At 48.3% G+C, this 26,157-nt stretch overlaps 1 protein-coding gene across 3 annotated transcripts in view; it reads left to right on the top strand.

Annotated features, from left to right (window-relative positions):
- The window catches only part of ARAF (A-Raf proto-oncogene, serine/threonine kinase), a 1,000,066-nt gene that overhangs the window by 558,353 nt on the left and 415,556 nt on the right, over positions 1-26,157 (top strand). For all 3 annotated transcript variants that reach the window (XM_069647431.1, XM_069647429.1, XM_069647432.1), the window contains exon 10: positions 23,628-23,830. In XM_069647431.1, the coding sequence (XP_069503532.1) occupies positions 23,628-23,830 (203 nt within the window). The remainder of the gene's footprint in view (positions 1-23,627; positions 23,831-26,157) is intronic.

Here is a 26,157-nt window from a genome sequence, read left to right as displayed (position 1 = left end):
ATATCTGATGAGTCCAGGCTAAGATATTTATACGATAATCTCCAGTCAGCCAGTGGGTTGGATACCTCGCCAGAGTTAGAGTTTGGCAGGCCAGTCACCTCTGAACATGCTGACTCATCATACAGGAAACTGATGGGGAAAGGTTATTGAATTTATGGGATGGAGCAGGCCTACTCCATCTTTTGAGCAAGATGATATGAGGGAAATCTTGGACCAGGGTCTCATGAAGAGCCAATTTGTCCTTTCCATATGGCGTTACAGAAAAAAGTCTCAGCAAATTGGGAGACCCCACCAGAGACTGCGGCTGCAGTAAATAAAAACTTTGCAAGGAAGTACAGACCATCCAGCAGTGACCCGGAATATCTCGCCAAACATCCCACACCAGAAAGTTTGGTGTTTCAGGCGGCTACGTCTACCAGGCAGTCAGTCCATCCCTCCTGAAAGGGATGATAAGAGAGTGGATGACGGGGCGCAAAAAAGGATTTCACTGCGGGTAGTATGGCTTTGGAATCGACTAATGTGACTTGCACACTATATATATTTACGTTTACCCTGTGGGACTGTGTTACTATGGCGGCTGAACACATCCCAGAAGGAGAAGAAAGTGACGGCTTTAGCAATCATTAAGGAGTTAAGGAGGTTGTGGGTGAATGTCTCCAGTCAGGTTTGGATACTGCAGACAGCATCAGCAGATCCATGGCAGCTAGCACAGTGTTAGCAGATTGGTGTGGTTGAGGAAGTCGGGGGTTGCACCAGATATGCAGGCCAGACTACTCAACATGCCCTTTGACGGCTCAAGGCTGTTTGGCAGCAAGGCGTTTGGGAAAGCTGCAGACCTCAAAGCAGCGGCTAAATCCCTTAGCACCGCCATTAGACAGCCTCAACAACCCTATTCAGGCTCATCTTCCTCGTGGGTAAGTCCTTTCGATTGTACTGAATTGGAAGAGGACAAGCAGGTCAAAGAGGTCAGAGAATATTCCCTCGTGGTGGACGAGGGAGAGGTGCTAAATCAGACCAAGCAGCAGCAACTTTACCTTCTGCTGCTGCTTCAGTCACCTCTAAACCACTCTTGAGACCTTGACTCACAAGACCCCATTGGGAGGCAGACTTTCTCAGTATCTGAACAAATGGCGGGGCATTACTTCAGATGCTTGGGCATTGGAAACTGTGACCCAAGGTTACTGCCTTCCTTTTCAAAAGAGGCCTCAGGATCATCCACCGGGAAACAATGTCAAAATTCCGGATCCACTCCTTGTGCAGGAAATTTTGACCCTGCTAGAGAAAGGTGCAATAGAACATATACCTGTAGCGGAGAGGAACAAGGGTTGGTACTCCCTGTATTTTCAAATCCCCAAAAAGGACAGAGGATTGAGACCTATCTTCATTGGACCTTCAGGATGCTTACTTTCATTTGCCAATCCATCTCAAGCACAGAATGTACCCGAGGTTTGCGGTTGGCAGTTCTCATTATCAGTTTTGTGTTCCGCCATACGGGCTGACCTCCGCCCCAAGGGTTTTCACCAAGTTGATGGAAGTGGTGTGGCAGCGAGTCTCTGGAGAGGGGGTATTCACGTCTACCCCTACCTGGACGATTGGATGATCAGGGCTCGCTCACCCGAGCAAGCCCGGGAACATCTCGGCATAACCTGCCACTTGCTCCACAGGCTGGGCTTCTCCCTCAATTACAAGATTCCCACATGATACCATCCCAAAGACTCCAATTTATTGGAGCAGTCCTGGATACTTCCTCGGGAAAAGCCTCGCCACCCGAGGTGAGAGCTCAACACAATCTGCAGATGGTTACCAAATTCCAGAGTGCCCAGCATCTTCCGGCCTTTGATTTTCTGAGGTTGCTCGGTCTCATGGCATCTTGCATTTTCCTGGTGCCAAAGGCTAGCCTGAGAATGAGATCCCTCCAAAGGTTGTTCAGGGCTCATTGGTCCCAGTTCTTAGGCAGAATGTCAGACCACCCTCAAGTATGATCAGAGTTGCTCAGGACCTTCTGTGGTTGGGCTTGCAAAGCCAACATTCTCACGGGAGAATCTTTTTGGCAACCACAGCCGAACATAACAGTAGTGACGGACGCCTCACTCACGGGGTGGGGAGCCCACACCAACGAACTGGTAATCAGCAGTTGTTGTTCTCAGCGGTCGTTGCTCTCCATCGGAGTCCAAACTGCATATCAACCTTTTTGTAGCTGAGAGCAATCAGACTAGCGCTGAAGGACTTCCTGCCAGCTGTACAGAGAAAGAATGTCCTGATGATGACAGACAACACAGTGGCCATGTACTACCTAAACATGAGAGGAGGTGTAGGGTCACTACCACTGTGCAGAGAGGCAATTCAGCTCTGGTTTTGGGCAATACAAGAAGGAATCTGTCGGCAGTTCGCCTTGCCAGAGAGCAGAACACAGCGGCGGATGATCTGAGCAGACTGAGCACAGTCTCCCACGAGTGGGAACTGGCACATGAAATATTTCAAGAGATCTTCACCCTTTGGGGAACCCCTCAAGTGGATCTGTTTGCGACCAGTGCAACCGGAAGTGCGAACAGTACTGCTCGAGGGAGTTTCCCCCAAGAGGAGCTCTATGAGACGCATTTGTGGTGGACTGGGAATTTCTCCTCCAGTCCTCGTCATTCCTTCTGTGATCAGGGGTTCAGAAAGTTTGTGAAATCCTTTATCCTAATTACCCCAGATGAGGCCAGGAGGACATGTCCATCTGCCTACCAATACGTCTTCCACAAAGAGAGGATCTTCTCTCGTAACAGAAAGGTCAGGTTCTCCATCCACAGGCCAAGACGCTCAGCCTTCACGCATGGTTTCTGAAAAGCTGAGATACAAGTATTGAGTCCTCCTGAATGACGTAATGGGGATTTCTCTTACGCCCAGAAGGCCAGCCACAAAATCTTTGTGCCGTTGGAACAAGTTCAACAACTGATGCAGGTATAAGAATGTGGATCCCTTGCTATGTGACACACCAATGGTGCTTTCCTTTTCATTACATTCAGCAAATCCGTGGCTCCTGATTGGACCAATTAAGGGTTACCTAGCGGCGCTTTCCATTCTCCAGCATTGGATCTTGCATTCGTTCACATGCTGTGAATATTTGCTGTCGCCAGGCTGGTAAACCTCAGAAACTTTAAAATAGCAGTTTTCCTATGGAAAATCTCGACACCTTGAGTGTCCTATCAACGTTTTTATGGGTGCTTTAGGCTGCACCATTATGACGTCCAGTATAAATAGCCCTGCCCTTGTGGCTTCCCTTCAGATTTCAACCGTCTCCAAACTTTTGGGATCACCTTGTGTTCTCTCTTGAGATTTTTGCTCTTTGTATTTTCTACGAAGCTTCACTGCTCCAGTGTGTTTCCAGGCCCATCCTGTCATCTGTGGGCCCAAAGAATTCGGTGTTCCAACCATGCATGACCTGCGTCCTCAAGAACTTTTATGAAGGGGACAGTCATGCAGACTGTCCGTACTGCCTGTACCCCAATCACTCCATGGAGAACTGAGAGATTTGCCAGTGGTTCTCCCAGAAGACGCTCAAAGACCGTAACCGGCAGCTGATTTGCTGGTTGGATGAAGGGGCCTATCCAGGCTTGGAGGTTGGTTCAGCCTGTGGGAGCATGTTTTCTACTTATACAGCGAAGGGGTCTCCTTCACGCCAGAGGGCGCAGTCGGCAGAGCCAGCGCCTAAGAAACAGCGTACAGGGGCAGGCCCGCCTTCAGATTTTGGAAAGAGCGCTGAGTCTTCAGTGGTAAGATCGGTGCAAAAAGGCACTGGTTCCAGAGGCCCCGCTTCAGGCACGCTTGCACCGTAGGCTGAGAAGTCGAAGACGTCGAATGACCGGCTGGAAAAGCCTGCCGTTCAATCGCACAGGCCCTCGTCTTCAGACAAGAAGAAGTCACGCTCACATTCGTCCTCGTCGACTAAGAAGTCGTCTTCGAAGGACCAGTGTCATCGCCGTCTGGCAAAGAGTCACTCTTCCAGCTCTGCGTCCAAGCAGCCATCTTTGCCGGCGAAACCCAGGCTGCCGGCTGCAGCCTCGATCCCAATGATGACGACAAGCTTGTCGATGATGGTACCCGCGTCGACGACAGTTTTGCTGCCGATGATCCCTTCGTCCACCTGATCGACGACGACCCCGGCTACGGCCTTGCTGGCAACCACAACGCCAATGACTGCCTCGTTGATGGCTGTTTCAGCGGGAATGGGACCACTGAGTTATTCGGTTCCCCCAGGGACTGATGGAGGCCCATTGCTTTCGGAGGAGGTGCCGTGGAAGTCTGAGACCAGCTTTGCACCTTTGCTCCCGATGGAGATTCTCCAGCAAGATCTCTCGACCTATGACTTTGCCTCTAGTTCGGTGGAGGAGACTCATCAGTTCCTCGACCCTTTGGCATTGGGCCTACGGCTGGTGGTTCCATCCACATCGGGTGGCTTGGGGGCTGTTCCGCCTCAGTATCCGTTGGGCAACCCGCACTCCCTGCTCTCAATGCAGGTGCTGAATACGCTGCAGTCGTTCCTCGGAAAGTTGGATGCCCGGCTCCCGGTGCACCAAACCCAGTTGGGGCCCTTGGGGCAGGATTTACCAGCAGTTCCCCGACATAAGGAGGTAGTGCGTGCCCCTCGCCAGGGTCAAACACGGAAGTCTCCCCAGGTTAGGCCGCCTGTTCCATCGCCTAGGGGACACACCCCTTCTTGTAGGGATCAGGAAGAAGGTGAGCTGGTGGAGTCTGAACCCGATAGCGTCCCGCAAGACACGCTCTCACCGGTTTCGTCATCTCTCAAGCTGTCGGATACCTGGGATACAGGCGCAGAGATGGACTCCCAAGCAGCCTGGCACAGCCCTCTCCGCCGGACGATGTGGGCGCTTTTCATGCCATGATGGCCAGGGCTTGCCAGGAATTTGGCCCCGCTCTGGAAGAGGAGAGGAAAGACAGTTTTTTGTTTGATCATATGGGGAATAGGCAGAAGGCAGTCTTCTCTATCCCCATCTTGGACCACGTGTGGCAGAAAGCCTTCGCACGATGCGCCATCCTTTCACAGAACCTGCGGTCAAGGGCCGCTTGGAGAAAAAGTTCAAGGCACCTGATTCCACGCCAAAGTGCCTTACGTCGCAGCCCAATCCAGAGGCGGTGGTGTCAGCGGCTGTCAGTCGGAAAACGCTTAAGAGTGCCACTGACCCAGACAATGAGGGCCGTAAACTGGATGCTTTTGGCAAGAAGGTGCTGACGATGGGGGCGACGACAGTGAAGGTGGGCAACTCATTGGCCATCATGGCGCGCTATGGCAGAGAAATGTGCCACTGATTGGCGCCGCTGCTGGACCATCTACTTGAACAACGACGGAAGGAGGCGATGCTTCTGGTGTGTGAGGCGGAGGAAGCCTCCAATCATAACATTAATATTGCAGTGGACCTGGCAGAATCCGGGTTTAAACAGATAAATAATGGTGTTGTCCTCCGGCAGCAGGCATGGTTGCGCTGTACAGATTTCCGACCTGAAGTACAGCACAAGGTGGTGGACATGCCTTGCAAGGGGGAGCAGCTGTTTGGGGAAAAGATTGATGAGGCTCTGAAGAATATGAAGGTTGATTCAGATATAGCGAGGTCCCTTGCGATGCTGCAGGGTAGGTGTTTGGTTTCATCCCTTTTGCTAATTTCTAGGACCCTTGGTGAAAGCCAGGTTTGCGGGATCTCGCGACAAATCCTACGGTCGCTCCAGCTTTTCCTCCCAGGGGTTTCGTCAATCTAACCAGTCATCTTAGCGGAACAAGGACTATGAAAGTCAGCGGAAAAGGGGTTTGTTGTCCTCCGCTACTAGAGGCAGCCAGTCAAAGCCTCAACAATGTCTGCCACAAGAGCAGTCGACTTGGAGGGACAGTGGCACAACATTTCGATGAGTGATGTTTGATTACGACGGACTGACGGGTGCTGGAAGCAGTCCAAGACGGCCACTCGTTGGAGTTCCAGCGTCCGCCACTCCCTATTCCACCAGTGAAGGGATCACAGCCAGATATCTACTGATCTTGCGGCAAGAAAAGGGCTACTTTTTCATCAAAAAACAAACGGATAATGGCGCCCCATTCTGGACCTAAGGCCACTAAACAACAGTGTGAAACGCCAACGGTTCAGGATTCTAACATTGCAGGGCGTTAAACGAACGGTGCAGCCGGGTGGGGTTTCTGGCGTCATTGGAACTATAAGATGGCTTATTTCCACATCCCGATGCACCCCAAACATTGCAAGTTTCTATGATTAGTGGTCCGCAACGAGCATTACCAATTTCGGGTTCTTATCTTTGGCCTCAAGTCAGCTCCCAGGACGTTCAACAAGTGCCTGTCTCCGGTGGCAGCTTACCTCCGCAGGGAGGGACACCACGTTTATACGTACCTGGACCACTACTTGGTCAGGGTGATGACTCGTCAGCAGGCGTCAGAGTCTCTCCATGCGGCTATGCTCCTATTACAGCATCTGGGCTTTGCAGTCAACTTTACCAAATCTTTTCTGTCAACCTCCAGGGACTTGGTTTTTCTAAGGGCTCATTTTCATACGCAGCTCAATCTGGTGAAGCTTTCATTAGGAAGGATAGGGAAGCTGTGATCCATGGCAGGTCCTTTGTGCCGGGAACATCGGTCACGGCCCGGGTATACATGTCTCTTCTCTCACCATGGCGTCCTGCATCCCACTCATCCCGAATTGTCGGCTTTTCATGCGGCCAGTGCAGGAGTTTCTCGCTTCAAGATGGCGACAGGTCCTCGGTTCCTGGCCCAACAAGATTCTCATATCCCGGGCATTAGCAGAAGCCCTGCAGTGGCGGACTTGCTCCGACAACATAGTCAGGGGTATGCCCCTGGTGGAGCCAGAGTTTCACTATATGATTGTGACACCCACTTCCCAAGTGGGTTGGGGTGTTCACCTCAACCAGTTTCAGGTCTGAGGCCTATGGTCCCTCGAGGGGGTGTTGTTGCACATCAACATTCTGGAGTTGAGGGCAGTGCACTGGGCGCTAAAGTCTTTTTGTCCCCTCATTCAGGGCTTGGTGGTTCGAGTTCTGATGGACAACACCACAACTGTGTTTTTATCTCCACAAACGGGGGCATGCCTTCACAGCCTCTGGTCAGAGAGGCTCAGGTGGTCTGGCACTGGGCGCAAGAGTCATCTTGTGGCGTACTATTAGTCAGGGTGCAAAACAAGCAGGTGGATATTCTCGGAAGAGAATCAGTGCAGATGCACGAATGGTGGCTGAAGGACAACCAAGTGGCGAGGATATTTGGGAAATGGGGGACTCCCCCGCTGGACCTATTCGCCAGCCTAGAGAACAGGCAGTGCAGTCTCTTTGCGAGCACGGTGGCTCATCCGGACTATGGGACGTATTCTCATTCCCGTGGACGGGATCCAGAAAATGATGCAGATGGTGCGCAAGGTTCCATGCAATGTGATCCTGGTAGCCCAGTTCTGGCCCAGATAGTCCTGGTTCTCGGACCTTCTTCACCTAGCAGTGGACGACCCTCTTCATCTGGGACAGAGCTGGACCTTCTGTCACAGAACAAATGAATGGTGTGGCATCACGACCCGGCTTTCTCAGCCTTGTAGCGTGGCTCCTGACCATGCCGAATTTGGACTCCTAAGAATTCCACAGGACTGTCGCCGCATTTTGCTGGCCGCAAGAGTGCCAGCTACCAACGTGTCTTACAGCCGTAAGTGGAAGTGGTTCTGTGCCTTGTGCTTGCAGCAACCGAAGTTGCAGCCCTTGCAGGTTTCACCCCCACAACTCCTGCCTTATCTTCTGCTGTTAGCGAAGGGGAGGGGTCTGGCGTTGTCTTCGATCAGGGTCCACTTGGTGGCCATCTCCAGGTTCACAAGGCAGGGCAACTCTACTCTTCCGTTCAGACAGATTGATTATACATTTCCTCAAAGTCCTTTTCAGGACGTCCCCGCTCCACCCCCCCCGAAGAAGTAGTTTTCTCCAGTCTGGAGTCTCAACTTGGTACTCTGGGCCCTCATGAAACGGTTTGAGCCCATGTCCATGACAGCAGGGCAGTTTCTCACGTGTAAGGTTGCTTTTCTGATGGCCATTTCGTCTGCGAAGCGGGTTTCTGAACTTGAGACTCTGGTTATCGACCCGCCGTATCTGCGTTTCATGAGGGACAAGGTTCTCCTATTTACAAATCCTCACTTTATTCCAAAGATTCTGTCAGAGTTTCATAAGAACGCTACGTTAGCCTTGCCCACCTTTTTTCCAAAAGCTACCACTCCACCGGAGAAAGCAATACATACCTTGGATGTCAAGAGGGCATTGAAGTTTTACCTGGACAGGACATCGAGACAGCTATTTGTGGCTTTTGGCCCTCCCAGGGGAAAGACGATTTCGAAGCAGGGCATTTCCCGTTGGGTATCATATATGATTTCCTATTGCCACGACTAGGCCGGCAGGCCGTTGCAGGCGACTCCCAGGGCCCATTCTACAAGGTCCACAGCATCGTCAGCGCCGCTGTGGGCAGGCATACCGCTCAGTGACATTTGCCAAGCAACAACATTGGCGGTGCCGCACACCTTCACCAGACACTACTGTCTGGGTCAACAGCATGTGGAGGATGTGCAGGTGGAGCGTGCAACCCTCCACCCCCTGTTCCAATAAGGTAACCCCCGCAGCTTCCGGGGTTTCGTTTTACTAATGCTTTTGGTCTTAATAACTGCAAATGCAGGTTTTCATATTGTGGTTCATGATTACCTGGGGCATGGGTATTGTTTGCCTGTTATGCACCTTCAGGTTATGTTACTGCTGTGTAGTCTATTCACAGCATGTGAATCCATGAAAGGTCCAATGCTGGAGAAGGGAGTAGTTTCTTACCTGAAACTCCATTTCTCCAGCGTTTGTATCTTTCATGGATTCACATGCGCCCTCCGGCCTTCCCCCTTCAGGCAAACATACATGTGGGATTCCTACATTTGGTTGAGGTTAAAATGTGAAGGGAAGCCGCAGGGACGGGCTATTTATAATGGACGTCCTATTGGTGCAACCTAACGCACCCATAAAAACGTCAATTGGACACTTAAGATGTCGAAGTTTTCCATAGGAAAACTATTTTTTTTCTCAACATTTTATTGGGTTTTACAGTTCAGTACAACATACACAACAATGCATTAAATTATTCATTTCAGCACTGTAAAGGGTCTTTCACGGTGTTTGATGGTGAGGGGACTGACTGTGCTCATGCATCCATTGTCTATATTCTGTTCCATTGGTGAGTGGAAACGAGTTTGGTTCCTGAAGTGCTTTGCCTGGGGTTTGATGTCTAATAAAGTGGGGTGCATTGAAGCCATCCGGTGAGTGGAGGTCTCTTGATGAGGGCTGGGAATTTGGCTGCGTAGTCCATGAATGGGTCCCATATGTTCATGGTTCCATACAGGGAGCCCGTTCTTATTGCAGTGATTTTTTCGGCCACTGCTATGTCCTAGCATTTAGACCACCATAGAACTACGGAGGGGCCACTTTCGTGTTTCCATAGTCGGGCCATTGCGATTTTGCTGCCAGGAGAAGGTGTGTGCATAGACGGGGGATTTGACCGGAGATTGGGAATGCACCGTGTCCTGTTTCGCCCAGCAAGAGGTCACTGATTAGTTGGGGGATGTTGCTTGAGTACAAGCGTAGAGGGTCTTTTGTGATGTGCACCCCAAGGTATTTGATTGCTCCTGGCGCCCATGGGATTGGTGTTAGGGGGGCTAAAGATTATTTTTCTTGTGTGGAGATGTTAATGGCTAAGGCCGTGGACTTGGCTAGGTTTACCTTAAACCCTGATAGGTCGCCAAAAGCTTTGATTTCTACCCATAGTGCTTCTAGAGACGTTGCCAAGTTTGATGCTGTAATTAAAACATCGTCTGCATATAATGCAATCTTATATTCTTGGTCTCCCACTGTTAGCCCTGTTATACTATTGTTTTGCCTAATCCTAGCAGCAAAAGGCTCCATAGACAGGGCAAAAATAAGAGTTGAGAGTGGGCATCCCTGCCCCTGGATATATGTATACTTCCTGACCTAATGCCATTGACCCGCAGTTGTGTTTTGGGAGCTTGATAATTGATAATTACCCATGTAGTAAAATTAGGGCCAAAGCCGAAATGCTCAAGAACTGTTCGAATGTATCCTCAGTCCACCCGATCAAAGGCTTTGTGGGCGTCTAGAGAGATGACAGCTATTCCCACCTTCAGGTTATGGGCGCTTTCAATTAGGTTTATTGTCCTCCTGATGTTGTCGTGAGTCCCTCTTCCCGGGATGAAGCAAGTTTGATCTCGGTTGATTAGAGACGGGAGAACCGACCCTAGTCTCCTGGCTAGAACTTTGGTGAAGATTTGGCTGTCATTGTTCAGGAGTGAGATCGGGCGGTAAGAGTCAGGTGACTCAGGGTCCTTCCCGGGTTTATGAAGCAAGATTGTAAGTGGCTCAGATAAGAAGGAATTGAATAAGGCTGCCATCTGGGGTGCTAGAATTCTGGCATATTTTTTGTAAAAGTTTGCGGAGAAGCCATCTGGCCCAGGCGCCATCGATTTAAGAGATTTGATGGCTTCGATGATTTCTTCAACATTGATGGGGGGCTTCCAGGGCTTCTAGCTGTGTTGAGTTTTGGGGGTATGGCCCTCAGGTATTCTGGCAAGACTTTATTCGCTTTATTCCCTTTACTGTAGTAGAATTGTCTTGTATATGCTAATGATTTGGCTGTTCGGTCGGCGCAGTGCATTCTAGAGCTATTTTAGCCTTCCTCCAGGATCTTTCTGTCTTCCTGGTATGTTGCACTTTTAGTTCATTTTCTAATTGATTTACTTCCGATTCCAATTCGGTTGCTGCAATGTTAGATATCCTTTTCTGTTCCGCCCCTGCACCAATCAGGGAGCCTTTGACTACAGTTTTCATTGCGTCCCAGATGATTCTGATAGGGGATTTCTCTGTGGTGTTTTCTTTGAAGTAGTTGGATATTGTGATTTCCACTTCGGATCTGATACATTTGTCTAGTAGTAGGGAGTCATTCACTTTCCAATACCTCTGTATCAGGTTTTTTTGGCCCAATATGGTTAAATTTACGGAAACTGGGGCGTGATCCGATATCATGCAGGTATGACTATCTGCAGTATTTAGGCATGGGTACAGCACTTGCCACATATTAGGACCAAGTCTATTCGTGAGTATCCTTTATGCACATTGGAATGATGAGTATAGTCACGCGAGGTGCCATTGAATAGTCTCCAGGCGTCTACAGTCTCGGTTTCTCTGAACAGTTTGGCTAAAGATAAGGCTTGTGTATAGTCTGCATTCGTGGGGGGAAGTCTCTTGTCCAATTGTGGGTTTGGCATGGAGTTAAAATCACCGCAGATGATAAGGTGCCCTTCTCGAAAAGCCAGGATTGTCGAGATCAAGTCCTGAAACTGGATTGGGATGTGTTGGGCCCATAGACAGTGATGATTGTGATGGGGGAGTTCCTCAAACAGGCCTTTAAGTAGGAGAAAGCGACCCTCAGGATCTCTTTTTATTTTGATCTTTGATAAGGGAACTCTGTTGCTTAATAATATGGCTACCCCTCTTTTCTTCTTTCCTGATGTGGCGAAAAAGGCTTTTTTATATCTGTTAAATTTTATTCGGTGCTCATCTTCCTGTAGTAGGTGGTTTTCTTGGAGTAGTACAATGTCCCCGGACAATTGCCCCAGTCTGTGTTCCACGGACCAACGCTTTCTTGGTGAGTTAATGCCTTGGACGTTCCAGGAGAGGATTCGTATCTCGCTTGTGTCGTCCATCACCTGATACTTTTGTGTTTGATATGCATTGTACTTTGACCCTTAACTGAAGCAGTAAGCTTGTTAGGCGTGTTGTGTAGCTATGTTGGTATTGAATATGTCTCGCTGTTGCTGTTGTATGTTGTAGCGTTGATCAATAAGAAGAAGCTTGAGATGGTCGTAGTCCCAAACTTTTGATTGAGCCATTCGGAACCCCTTTCCCCCACACTCGCCCTCCCTATAAAGAACTGGTAGGAGAAACGTCATCCTACTGCCACTGGGAAAACTGGTGGCACCAATGCGCCTGGTGTTGGCCAACTGGGCCGCTCATATGAAGTATAATGATGCTTAAGCAGTTCTCTCGTTTGGTAAAATAGTTGTATTTAATTTTACCTGAGGAATTGCCTCGATATAGTTCAGGAGGAATAATTGCCTGTGGCCGGAGAGTCTGTAATCACTGGTGGTACTAGAATCTCCTCATCTTTCTTAGGGGGACCCCGGAGTCTACGTCGTCTGTTGGCTTTTGACCATTCGCCCCCCAAAGGATTGCCTGGGGGGCTGGGGGGGTTGAGTTGGATCTTCTGGTTCAGAATCCTCCTATGTTCTCCTACGGCCCATAAATTTGTTTGCCTCTTTCATTGACTGAATTTGCTTCTGGGATCCCTCCCATGTGAATCTCACTGATGTTGGGATTCCCCATTGGTACGGGATCTTCCTTTCGCATAACCATTCTGTTAGTGGACACTGGATTTTCTGTTTTTGGAGAGTTGAGTTCACCAAGTCCTGTTTTAGCGATATTGTTGCTCCTTTGAAGGTGATTTGGCGCATCTGTCTGGCTTTGCGCATAATTTCCTCCTTTATTTGGCAAAAGTGTGCCCTCGCTAGGACATCAGGGGGGAACGTGGATGTCCTCCTCAGGATTGTTCTGTGCACCCGGTCCAGCTCAAGAGGTGAGTCATCTGGGAGGGTGATTATGAACCGGAGTAGATCCGAGATATAGGATTTCAGGTCTGCGTCTGGGATAGAGGATGGGATACCACGTATGCGGATGTTGTTCCTTCGCGACTGATTTTCTGCGTCTTCTTGCTTTGCTTCTAGGATGGAACATCTCGCCTCCAGGGCTGATATTCTGTCCCTGTCATGTTCAGTCTCAAATCTTTGATTGCAGACCTCAGATTCCAGTTCGGAGGTGCAGCGTTCTACTTCCACTACTCTTTTGTCCAGAGAGTTGATTTTCTTTGTTACTTCCTCTGTGCTTTTTTGAATCTCCCTGGTCAATGCCGATAAAAGATCTTGAAGATCGGCCTTCTTGGCAACCTGTGATGGGTTCTGGTCAGGCGCTGCTGAGGAGGGCGTAGTGTTTTTGGTGGAGTCCTCTGGCGGGTCCATCTTTCTAGATTTATCAGTGGATGAGTTGGCCATAAGGGTGGCAATATCTGTTTGCTTGGCCGCTTTCCCGCTTCTTGACATTTTGCCACTGGGGTACCTATGTAGCCACACTTCTTGCGTGGTAGATCTGCTTCTTTTCTGTGTAATAGGGTCTTGCGTTGGCTCCCCAAGCACTCAGTCCCCACCGGGCCGACACCAATGGGGGGCTAGGGAAAAAGGGTGCCCGCTCCCAGGGATTCAGTTACTGCTAGATGGTCTGGAGGACAGTGCGCTGCTGGGGGGGCTTGGACCGGCCGTAAGTAGGTTGATTAGGAGGAGACGATGTTGGCAGGGCTCTGGGCCAAGCAGGATTAAGTGACAATTGTCGCTTGCTGCTGGGGGGGGGGGGTTGCTCGCAGGTAGCGGTATTAGGTTCTGCGCGGGGCAATGGAGAACCCCTCTCCCTCCCGACTCCTCACCTTATGTAACGGAAGCAGGTGTGGATTCTGGCAGGAGCAGAGCCCCCTCTCTGCCCCAGGAGGCTTCATCCCTCCATGTTCGAGCTTCACGGGCTGGGCCCTTCGCAGCGCCCACCTCGCGGGCGGTCGGTCAGTTGCAGGGGAGGGGCCCGCAGCATACCGCAGCCTCGCTGATGGTGCGGCTTGTTCCAATTTGTGCACCGCACGGTGATCCCTTCCGCGGTCAGAAACTTCTGGGGCTAGTCCTGGCGGTCACGAGGTGAAGATCCCGCACCAGGTTTCGGGGAGGCTCCCCGGTAAAGGGATGAAGTCCTCTGCCGTCCGAGGCGAGGGGCCGCTGTTAGGCGTGAGCAGTGAGGCACCAGGCGGGCTACTCGTGAGCAGCTCCCATGGCGGGCGTCTCGGTAAGCGCGGGCCAGAGCATGGGACAGCAGCGAAAGAAGGTAAGGAGCCCTGGGGCCATGGACTAAGGTGACTCCGTAGGACTGTGCTGTAGAGTCCGTACCCTGCCACGACTCAGGAAGACAGACCGCTGATCAGTCGATACCAGAAGGTATTGCGTTGTCTTGTTGCTAGGAATTCGAGGCTGTAGCGTTCGTAGTTGTGCAGGAGAGTGTGCTAATGGCTTTCGGCAGCCGAGGACGTGTTTAGTTCATTTGCCCTTCACCCTTGTTGCGGATGCCTCGCATTGAGGCGCGTGGCGGCCATTTTGTTCTCAATCGGGTCCCGACCAGAAAGAAAGCCGAAACCCTGCTAAATCAGCCACGGCAGGGGGACCCACTCAAACGACACCCTCAGGGAGGCTTCCGACAATCTGTTTAATTTGTGAATCTAAACGGGATCTCGGAGCAGAGATATTGGGTGTGGTGCATTGGGCCAGGCAGGAGCTCCTAGGAAGCCATGCTGTACGCGGCAGCTCCGAGCCACGCCCCCGGAAAACTGCTATATTAAAGTTAATGAGGTTTTCCAGCCTGACGATGGCAAATATTCACAGCATAGTATTCCGAGCTAAATGCCTTTGTTGAATCTAACAACCTCCTCGACCGAGCACAATCAGGTTTCAGGCATGGAACGGAAACCACGCTGCCTTCAATCTGGGGTGATCTTAAAGTCACTGCAGACTCTGAAGGATGCGCTGCACTAATTCTCCTCGACCTCTCTGCAGCCTTTGACACGATTAACCACTCAATCCTCCTTGCCTCCTTGACAGTCTCCACTCCCTTGGAATCTGTGGCACCGCTCTAAAGTGGATTGCCTCCTTCCTCAGCTACAGGAAACAAATGATCCTCCTCTCCCCTTTTGTCTCTGCTGCTCGCTCGGTTAATACTGGGGTACTGCAAGGGGCATGCCTATCTTCCCTCCTATTCAACCTCTATATGTTCACCCTTCCTGGAATCATCCGCCTGCACAACAACATCTGCTACAACTATGCCCCTGATACCTAAATCGACGTTAAAATCCACAATTCAGACACCAAACCCCAGCCCGACCTTGAAGCCTGTCTCCTAGATATCGACTGATGGATGACAATAAACCCCACAAAAACAGAAATCATGGTATGCAGCAACTCCACGCTTCTACCTCATCCTGTCCCTTGGCCCGCTTCCCTGGACCAACCCCCTACCCCCTCCGACACACATTAAAAAAACCTAGGCTCCAGTATGGACTCTGGCTTAACCATCTCCCGCAAAATCAAAAATGTGTCTAAATGCTTCCACTACCATCTCAAACTTCTCAGACGCATCTTCCCCTACCTCTCCTTCCCGAACAGACTTGCCGTTATGTTGATTGTAATGTCAAGGCTGGACTATGCCAACTCCCTTTACCTAGGGGTCCCAGCATACTACCTTAACAAACTCCAAAGAGCACAAAACGCTGCTGCTATGCTGCTCCTCGCCCTTGGTCCAAGAGACCACACCTCTCCTGCTCTCCGAACCCTCGACTGGCTCCCAGTCAGACGTAGAGCCACTTTCAAGACCCTGTGTCTCACTCATCGTGTAGTGCACAAGGCCGGCCCATTATACCTGCAAGAAAAGCTAAAACCTTACCTCTCTCCGTGCACCTTAAGATCAAGCACTGCCCTCCTTTTAGTGATCCCTACCACACCTCTCCTGCTCTCCGAACCCTCGACTGGCTCCCAGTCAGACGTAGAGCCACTTTCAAGACCCTGTGTCTCACTCATCGTGTAGTGCACAAGGCCGGCCCATTATACCTGCAAGAAAAGCTAAAACCTTACCTCTCTCCGTGCACCTTAAGATCAAGCACTGCCCTCCTTTTAGTGATCCCTACCACTAACTCTGTCAGGATCAGTGGGTCCGCTTTCTCAGTCTTGGCCCCGACTCTGTGGATCTCCCTTCCTCCACATATTAGACACACCCAAGACTACATGACATTCCGCAAAGTACTAAAAACGTGGCTCTTTCCATAACGCCAGCCTCAATCTTAAGAATCGAATGAATTTCCAAGACACCGAAAGACTAAGTACTATGTGACCAAACCATGCCTTTAATGAACACAAACATTGATTCAGCCATAGACACCACTATCCCTTAATACAGAATAATGGATCTCCCTGGATCATCCCTCGTCCCAAGTTGTGTCCCCAGCCCATTTGGTCCGTGCCGTCACTATGTACCCCCGCCCGGATCCCTTGATATCGGCCAGGATCACTGTGAGATTGCTGTATATACTTCGGCCCAGTACTGCAACTATATGCCCCATCACTCCAGCCCACTGTGTATAACTACATGCCCCATACCTTGGTTCCCGTGCCTCACTGTCCCTCAGCCATTTATCCCCTGCATTGTCACTGCCCACCCCACCCTGACTATGGTGAGATCACTATGTACCGCAGCGACTCCTTGCCACCTAACAACATTGTGCCGTCATAAGCGCTGTCGATATGCACCTCTCTGTTCCCTGGGTTATTGCTGTCTGTCCAACCATCTAATCCCCACAGGAATTGACATCATGGGTATTTGATACTCAAGGGGATCATGGGAGGTTATGTTAGGAGTTGCCAAGAGAGACACATTTTGTGAGGTGATGCATATTGTTGTTATTATGTATGATGCAATACCTTGGGCTAGACTTCTTTCAATATTGACTTCTAACTTTGGTATATGTAAGGCACATTTAGGTAAGCGGTTAAGCCAGTTTTTGAGATCAGCTAGCAATTAGACACTTTACCGCATACCTTCCCAGTTCTAGCTGGTAGGAATGTGCTGTTCGACTATTAACAACGCTCAGTTCTACAGAGATGATTTCCAAAGTACACAAATCACAATAAAGCACTCTTACAAATATAGACATATGTATAGAAATATCAGCAAAAAGATGATGCTTGTAGCTGTATTTAACCATTTTGAATGAGAGACTACAACTACCAGAATGCTAACTGGCATGGGGCTAAGAAGTGGGGTGAGAGGAGATTGAAGGCGTCAAGGACTTGAGGGCGGAAGTGGAGGACAAAGAGCATTGTGCAGAAAACAGTAAGGATGCCAGTTAGTATGGAGGCAGCAGTTACTCTGTGGGTACCCCATGGGCACAAGCCACCTGCACAGGTCCCTGCTGACATCGACGTCCCCATTCCTAGGACCAGATCTGGTAACCTGGAGGTGCAAAAAAATGCAGACACCTGTTCGAGCAAAGGAGGTAACCTCTTCAATCATGCCCTATATCATGTGAAAGAGGTTAATGCAGTTCTCTGTTTGTCTTTGCATTATGGGACTTGTCGTGTTACTTTTTCCTATTCTAAAGCAATACCACAAGTGCTCTGAGAATGTAAAGGAACCCCCCAGGACTGGATGGCCATCTCCAAAGTGGCATGGGGCCTTTTGTTAAGTACTGTTAGGGAGAATTCTCACTAATGTGCTAATTCCCTCCACCTTAGAGACCGCGAGCAACTATGCTGGATTTTGAGGACTTTAATTTTTTACCTGAAGACAGTGAGACCCTTTTCCCACTCTCTCATGTATTTTAATGTGATTTTGAACACTGTTTCTTTTGGTTGTGGAGTCTGACAAACTCCATAGGCATCATCTTTTACATTGCGTCACACAGCACCTTCATTGCAATGGCACAGGGAAGTCTTTCAGATTTCCCAAACTTTACCTACATTTCCAACTTTATATACCCAGCACACACTATCTTACAATGGGGTGTTTGGGGTGGGGGAGTTACTTAGCATTCCCTTTGTGTAGCTGCTCATGTAACAATGTTATGTTATCCTTTCCCCGCTGAATGGCTGTGGCAGTGGTTTACTTTTTTACTTTGGTTGTGTGTTTTTACTGCGGGCTGCGTTCGCAGCCAGGGTAAAGCACCCATCCATGGCTGCCATTTTTGTCAAAATGGTCGTGGTCTTCTTTTTTCGCCATTTCTTTGTGGACAGGTCCATGTTTAGATTTACTCTGCACGCCAAACCAGGCTTGGTCCCTTTGTTTGTTTTGTCTTTGGCGGATTTACAAGTGAAGGCTGCATCTGGCTCGAAGGTGTCTGGCGGGGGCAGGAAGCGAGGGAGGTGCCCGAAACTCCCTGTGCTTAGTCTCCCAGGAGACAGGAATGTACTCTTAGGTGATTGGTCAGCTGGCTGTCCGGCAAGGACAGCCACCCTGCTGGGTGACTGACAGCTAGGCTGGACTGAATGGGAGAAACCGTCATAAAAGGCGAGGCTTTTTGGCTTGGAAGACAGAGTCGACCACTGGACAAAGGAATCCAAAGAAGAACTTGGAAGAGACGCTTGCTGCAACTCCTGGATCGTTGGTTTGCCCAGAGAAGCCCTGCTGCTGTGCTGAAGCTCCGAATTCGTTACGACTAGAGAAGCCCCAAAAGATGACTTCTACCCTTGAGTTGGTGGGACCAATCAACTCCAAAGTAACCCACCTGGACAACCTCTCGAAGCTGGTTGAATTTCCACTACAGTTGCTGCGGGAACTGTATAGCCAGCGAGAGGAACACCAGATTGTGTGGTTGCTTTTAAGTTGGCCAAGAGAGCCAGCAAGATGCTCCGGACTCCCAGCAAGCAGGACGCACCGAGCCTGAGCCAACTCAACAGAGTGCTGGATCAAAGATGCAAGGAAAGCCTATCTCGACAGCTAGGAACCGCGGTAAGCTGAAACGCCAAAGTGCTACTTGTTTGAAGATTGCCGGTTGCGGTTGTGGACCGTCCCATTGCAGTGCAGGAGTCTCCAAAAGCCCCCCCCCCTTGTCCCCACGCCTGAGGCACAGGAGCACCAGGGTCTGCAGAGCTGCACAGGAACAGAAGTCATCTGCTGCACTTTTTGTTCAACCTAAAGGTGCTGTACAGTCTAGGAGAACTTACCTCTTGTTGTACGACCTTGCTTGGTCTCAGCTGAGACTTGTCTTGGTTGCTCTTGTAGAGTTGTTTGCATCTTCTACTACTCACAGGCATAACAGCTTGTGACCCTACATTTGATTCTACTATTTTCTACAAAGATTTTCTAAAACATTGTGCAAGACTTTTACTTACATTCAAGAAGTGCTTCAGTTCACCTTGACTTTTGCTAACTTAACATTGGCTGGCCCGGCTCCATGAATGACTCTTCTCTCCTCTGCTTATGTGTTTTGCCTTCCTTCCAGGAAAGGGTTAACTGACTTTGCATTGGGGGAGGGTTTGAAAGCACTTACCTGGTTAAGAATAATTGTGTGAATACTTGTTTTATTCTGAAACCTCTTTTCTTTGACACTCCTCAAGAATATTCTAAATGCAACAGTGATATATTAATGTCAACAGCACCCTAGCTATTGAATTCACCTGAGGGTGTAGGAAGTATCCGTATGCCATCCCAAATGGGTATTTGCTGATTTAGAAAGCTAAGAGTGTGTATTTTGAACTGTATTGGTGTGTTGCTTTATATTGCTCCCTTCTGAAGAAGGCTTCCTCTAACTGACCGTTAAATTAATAATGGTTTAATCAAGAAACCTTGTGTGTAAGTGTTTATTTGAATACTTGTCGCTGTGAATCTCTGTGTAATTCCCCTACAGCTCACATTGACCCCTCTTGAGATAAGCCTGGCTACTCGACCACACTACCAACCTGTGTAGTACAGACCTATACCAAAGGCTGGGTTCCTATTGCCAGGAGGGCAGGGCTATTTTAGTGCACCCAAAGGGTACTGCATACAATCTTGCCTAACAAGTACTTTCGACCTCTTCTCCATAGTAAGCCTCTGCTTGAATTCCATCTCCTATGGCGGGCAACCTGGAATAATATTTCCTAAAGTTAGGAAAGCTTTCATTTAAAAAAGTGGCTGGAGCACACGAACAATGTGTAAAGACAGAGGACGATGTCAAATTTGCATTTTATTTGGCAGTCACGCAACAATGTTTGCATTTATTTATTAGCATTTATAGAGCACGCAGCAGCCCTTGGGCATCGCGCCGCTTCTTACAGAGGCTATACATGCTGGTTACACATATACAAGACAGAGGATTTAAAGTTAAACAGGTTGTGCGTGAAAGACAGGACTTGGTTACATGTTCCTTGTGCACTTCACAGCGTGAGCACAAACATAGCTTAGTTACAGTGCAGGACATGGTAAGGGGATTGCGTGAGGGCTAGTTGAACAGGGTGGTTTTGAGAGTTTTGCAGAAGGTGGAGAGGAGTGTTCAGCTCTGAGGGCATTGGGTTGTGCGTTCCAGTGTTTGGGAGTAATGTATGGGAAGCTAATGCCTCCTCCTTTCATTCTTTTGACGGGAGGGACGCAGAGTTGGTTGGCAGAGTGACTTCTTTTAGGGCGTGTGGCCGGGTCTCTGGTAATGGTGTCTGCAAGTATGAAGGAGCAGTGAGATTAATGCATTTGTGCATCAGGGTGAGCATTTTAAAGTTGATCCTATCTTTGACTGGGCGCCAGTAGGCTGCGTGTCTAGCCTGGGTGATGTGGTCCCTTTTAGGGATGCTGAGGGTGGCTCGGAGCGCGTTGTTTTGTACTGTTTGTAGAAGTTAAGATTTGAGGTGCCTGCAAGAAAGGCGTTACAATAGTCTAGTTTCGCTCCTATTGTGACTCGGGCTATGGAAAGGCAGTTTTGAGGGATTAGAAAAGGCTTTATGGCATTTAGGAGTTTCGTGGTGTGGGCGGATGCTGATGCAATGGCGTTGACCTGTCGAGTCATTGAGAGGGTCGAGTAAAGATAGACTCCTAGTGTTTTGACAGTGTTGGAGACAAGTATGATGGAGTTTGTCAGTGGTGAAGTTTTCATATTTTGGATCCAATTTGGGTAGTATTTCCCTGGGACCTAGGAGGATGATCTCGGTTTTATCCCTGTTTAAGCAGAGTCCATTGGCTGCCATCCATGTTTTGAATGGTAGTGTAGATTTGAAGGAGGGCTGTTGCATCCTGATCGTAGGAGCCAGTGAGGGGGAGAAGTACTTGCGTGTCGTCGGCATAGTTCGTGTAGGCTATGCCGAACGAGTCAAGTTTGTCGAAACAAGATGTTTCGTAAAAAGATTGTAATGGATAGGTGCGGTGCATGAACCCTGTGGCACTCTGCAATGGATGGTGGTGGGGGGAGCATTTGCCTGATCGGAGTACACTTTCATGGCTCTGCCTTCTAGAAATTAGGTTATCCATGAGGTGGCTGTATTGGAGAATTGGGCTGCGTTTGAGAAATGGGAAGTCAGGATGTTGTGGTCAACCACATCAAATGCGGCAGAGAGATCTAGGAGTAACAGTAATGCAGGTTTGCCTTTGTCCATTATTTTAGTGATTTGGTTTTTTAAATCAAGCAGGGCAATTTCTGTGCCATGGCCTTTGCGTAAGCCTGATTGCCTTTTGCCTAATATGGCGTTCGTTTCGAGGTAGAGTTGGATTTGGTAGTGGTCGGCTTTATCCAGAATTATAAGGAGGAAGGGAACTGTGTTGATTGGACTGTAGTTGTTGGGGCAGACAGTGTCTAGGGACGGCTTCTTTAAGAGGGGGCAAACCCAAGCCTCTTTTGGGCTTTGTGGTGCCATTGTGCCCCATTCGATACAGAAGATGCTTATCCACTTTGTTTTTTTATTTAAATTCTGAGACTTTTAAATCGAGCTTTTTAACAGTAAATACATTTGGAATTTGGCCTTTTAGTTTTGCCAACAAATTGGATGGACATATTGCAGGAGGTACAAAAGCAAAATACAAGATTGTGCTTCTTCAGTATGTCAATTCAATTAAATAGTACAGCAACCCATGGATGTAAACATATTTTACACTACTAGAATCCGCATTGATTATAACTCCTTGAAGGCACATCTTTCAGCTTTAGGTGCTTAGCCACATTTCAGCACAAGATCACACAGTGAAAGGTACTAGGCGTAAATGTATTAATGGAAGAGGTAAAACTCTCATATGCACTCATTTTTAGACCAGCAACAACATAGGAACTAAATATAGCTCTGCGTAGGCTCATATTACCACCTGTAGCACCACTACATAAATCCTCTGGGAAGCATTGAACTCACTAGGTGGCTTTGTTAGTCACAATCACTTCAATTCGGAGAGGGAACGAAGAGCAATCTTTATTTATGGTTACACTTTCACTTAGAATACACAAAGATTAACTCTTTTTCAGGACACATCCAGGGCTCGTATTACAATTTCATGTCAACCAGACAATCGAGCTACGAGTTGTCTTTGAGTAACCACAGCAAATGCTGAAAGGCCCCTACACACAGCAGATTTAAGGATGGCAGTGATACTTTACATACACATAACAATGGAGAGCCAAAAGGCAAGTCTATTCTTTTAAATTTTCGGCAAGCCCAATCATGTATTGGTCAAACAGCCACAATGTATGCCCAAAGCACACTCGAGAAGGGCAATCTTCGGGGCCCTTTTGGCGTTCCTAACCAACGTAGCACTAGTCTGTATATGGAAGGCAGCTACATGGTGTTCTCTGCATGCATTCACCAACCATTGTTACATCAATACATGCACAAGAAAAGATTCTCAAGAGGGATAGGCAGTTTTACGGAATGCACATACCACAGCCTGCAGATAGTAGGGAAGGGGAAAAAAGACACAACAATAGAAAATTATAAGTTCGCTTGAGGGAATAGGAGGAAGTGGAGACACTATTCTTACAAAAGGCAGAGTGCAAGGTGCCTAGAATTTGGGGTATTGGTAGGATGGTAGTGCCTTACTTTTTATGGGTTTAAATGATGTAATGGCTGCTACGTTATGCTTTTTGTTACTTTATATAAGCCCAAAGACACTTAGGCAAGATAAAAATCAATACAAATAGTCATCGATGGCAGGAACTTTGTGGTTAGCAGTAGCTTTTCATACACAAATATTCTTTCAGGAATCCCCCCACTCCCACCCCCATCCCTCTGTTGATACCCAAGTAAAAACTCAAAAACAAGGTACAGCACTTTGGTGCAACAACTAGATGGCACCCTATATGCAGCATGAGACATTAAAACAGATCAGTCTTCATAAGTACTCTGAGTGGTAAGTAATGTCTTCTGTATAAATATGTTGTGTGCGTGTCATGGAACGTAGGATGTACGTAGGATGCAGTGAAAGGGTTACTATTTTACTGGGGAGTCCCAGGGGAATTGGGGAATTTTCAAATAAGGCTGCAAATCTATTAAAGATACCCATGCTGGAGAATTTTCTAGTTAACCAACTTTATTTCGCTGACTGTAATAACGACTGTACTGCTTGCCCAGATTTCCCTTTCCTCTATACAGTACATCACATCCTCCATCCCTCACTAATAAAAGTCCATATGGCCAATTCATTCTGTTGCAAAGGACAGGAGTTTGAGGATGGTGTTCGAGGAAGGGCAGTACTTACGTGAACATATCTGGGCATGCAACCTAGCATAACTTTAAATTCATACTGCCCAGAGAGTGCTCTGGTGCCCCTTCTGCGATGGCATCCCAAATGTGTGGTCAGAAAGGAGATTATGTTCTAGGAATATTGTAGTCACTGTTGAATGTATACTTTTCTTCCCACGCCATTTCGGCAGTTCTCAGGTCACCACCTTAGGTGTTCTTTTTTGTTAAATACAGAAGCCACTTGGATATCGGGATTCAGGATACTACTGGGAAGTGAACAGCAATGAAGTGGATGTTAAAAAGAGGATTGGCACTGGCTCATTTGGCACAGTCTTTAAGGGCAAGTGGCATGGGGACGTGGCTGTAAAGATCCTGAAAGTTACCAACCCTACAGCTGAGCAGATCCAGGCCTTCAAGAATGAGATGCAAGTCCTAAGGTACAGAAGAGAGTTTGACTAGTCAGTTTTCCTTGACCATCAACCTATTTTGATTTACATTTACAGCCATGTATTGCCAGCATTGGGAGGGTTTTCATCAACACCACTGGTGTAGGATTCCTGTAAGCCAACCTTAGTGGTCCTGCAAGATTTAACCCAAGAATCTAACCAAACTCTCACTTGAAATGACTGCGTAGTAAGACTTTGAGTAAGGTGATCAGGAGCTTGGTGTAATGTACCGTTAACATGCACAATAGTTTGTCAAGTAATACGTTGCCCACATAGGTATGCACCAAATATATTTTTAACAACTCAGGCGCATTAAGATAGAATGCTAGCAGTAAGTAGAAACATATATGCATGTTTGCAGTCACAGTTTGTGGCCAATTGGGGCACCTTCGATGTTTAAAAATGAATAAAGTTACAGTCAATGCTGTTACAAGAGCTAAAGTGGGGGACATTTTGTTTTTAGGTTAGTTATCAAAAGAAATATAAAATTAGAAGATTACACCCATGCACTAAATCTAAATTTAAATAGTCTCATCCTAATCTAGAAACCAGTGTTATTGAATCAAAAACCAGGGTACTTTGAATCATTTATATAACTCCCCCAAAGTTCTCCCACATGAAGTAATGGTGTCAGTGCAGTAGCCTATTGCTTTAAATTGTGACATTGTTATTAGCTAGAGGTACAGTGAAGGGGCAGCTACTGCTCCTGGTCATCTAGTGTTACCCCAGAAAGGAATCTGTTACTTGGATTCCCCTACCAACTTAATGGCAAAGGTTGCTGCTGAGAACTTGATGCCTTATAGAACTGAATGCGGCCCAAGGAGACACAAAAACAGATATTAGCCTACAAACCGCAATGTTATATTATATCGCTTTATAAAGCGCCACTCTGGTCGGAAGCATCCTGGCGCTAAGCAGAGCTCTCCTCACCCGGGCGGGGGGGCCGAGGGGGGAGACAGCAGAAAGGCAGAGTGTTAACGAGAGGGTCCCCACAGGTCTCTGATTGAGCAGAAATGTTTTAAAGCCTTACGGAAGTGAAGATTGTCCTCGGTCTTCTGTAGGGACATGGGAAGTTAATTCCATAACAAAGGAGCCGCTACTGAAAAGGCTCCACCTCCCCCAACCCCCCCCCCCCCCCCCCCCCCACTGTAGATTTGCGAAAATGCGGGACCTGGAGTAGAGCGAAGATTCTGGGAGGGGGAATAGAGGTTGATTTTCTGGCATAATAAGCCGGCTCCCAGCCCGTGCATCGCTCGATGCACCAGACAGAGGATTTTAAATTGAATCCTGCTGGCAATCAGGAGCTAATGCAGTTTTTGGAGCACTTTTGAGGTTCTAGCAAAGGAGACTGCATTCTGCACAACCTGTAAATGATGGAGAAGGGTTTTAGGCTGGGGAAAAAGGGTTGTGTTTCAATAATCCAGATTCCCCATGACAAAAGTTGAACCCCCAGACCAGGAAGGTCCACGGGCATGAGCAGGATGACTTTCTTCAGATGTTTAAGCTTGAAATGAGCTGCACTGCATCTCGCCTTGACCGAAGGGGCTGCAAAGAGGGACGCTGATCTAGTAATGTCCAGGTTCTTTACCCTCGCCACAGGGCTAGGAAGTGGGCCCAAGGCTGACAGCAGGAAAGCAATGGACCAGGCAGAACCCTCCAGGGATTCAGCTCCCAGTACCATCACTTCTGTCTTGTCTGTATTGAGCTAAGCCAGTTTGTGCGCATCCAAATTGCAACGTCAGACGATCAGTTTTTTAATCAAGCTGCCGCAGCTGTCTGATCATGATCAACACGCAAAATAATTTGAATGTCATCAGCATTGGGGAAAAAACCTGCAGCCGTGGGCATGAATGAGTTTTGCCAACGGGAGCATATACGTGTTGAATAGAAGTGGAGAAATAGTCAAGCCCTAGGGGACGCCACATGTAAGGGGAACCGGGGCAAAGAAAAAAAAAGGTTGAAACCATTTCACATTCTAAGACACAGCCACAAATTCCGTTCTCCTTGCAGCATTGACAAAGGATGGCATGATCAATGGTGTCAAACGCTGCAGACAGTTCTAGTAGTATAAGGACATCAGTACCACCCTCGTCAGGAATTAAAGAAAGATCATCAATGACGGTCACCAGAACAGCCTCAGGCCCAATAAGGGGGACAAAACCCAGATTGAAAAGGGTCCAGGATGAACTGGGATTCCAAGTAGTCCCTCAGTTGACGCACCACGATAAACTTTAAAACCTTCATCAAGGTTTTCAGTAGTGAAATAGGGCAAACCTTTGCGGATTCTGCAGGGTCCAGAGAAGGCTTTTTGAGCAGAG

This window comes from Ambystoma mexicanum, chromosome 2q (genome assembly GCF_040938575.1).
Source record: "Ambystoma mexicanum isolate Mex_15411 chromosome 2q, UKY_AmexF1_1, whole genome shotgun sequence".
Classification (NCBI taxonomy): Eukaryota; Metazoa; Chordata; class Amphibia; order Caudata; family Ambystomatidae; genus Ambystoma; species Ambystoma mexicanum.
The sequence above is the reverse complement of the archived record's forward strand: the minus strand, read 5'-3'. Positions and strand labels throughout refer to the sequence as shown.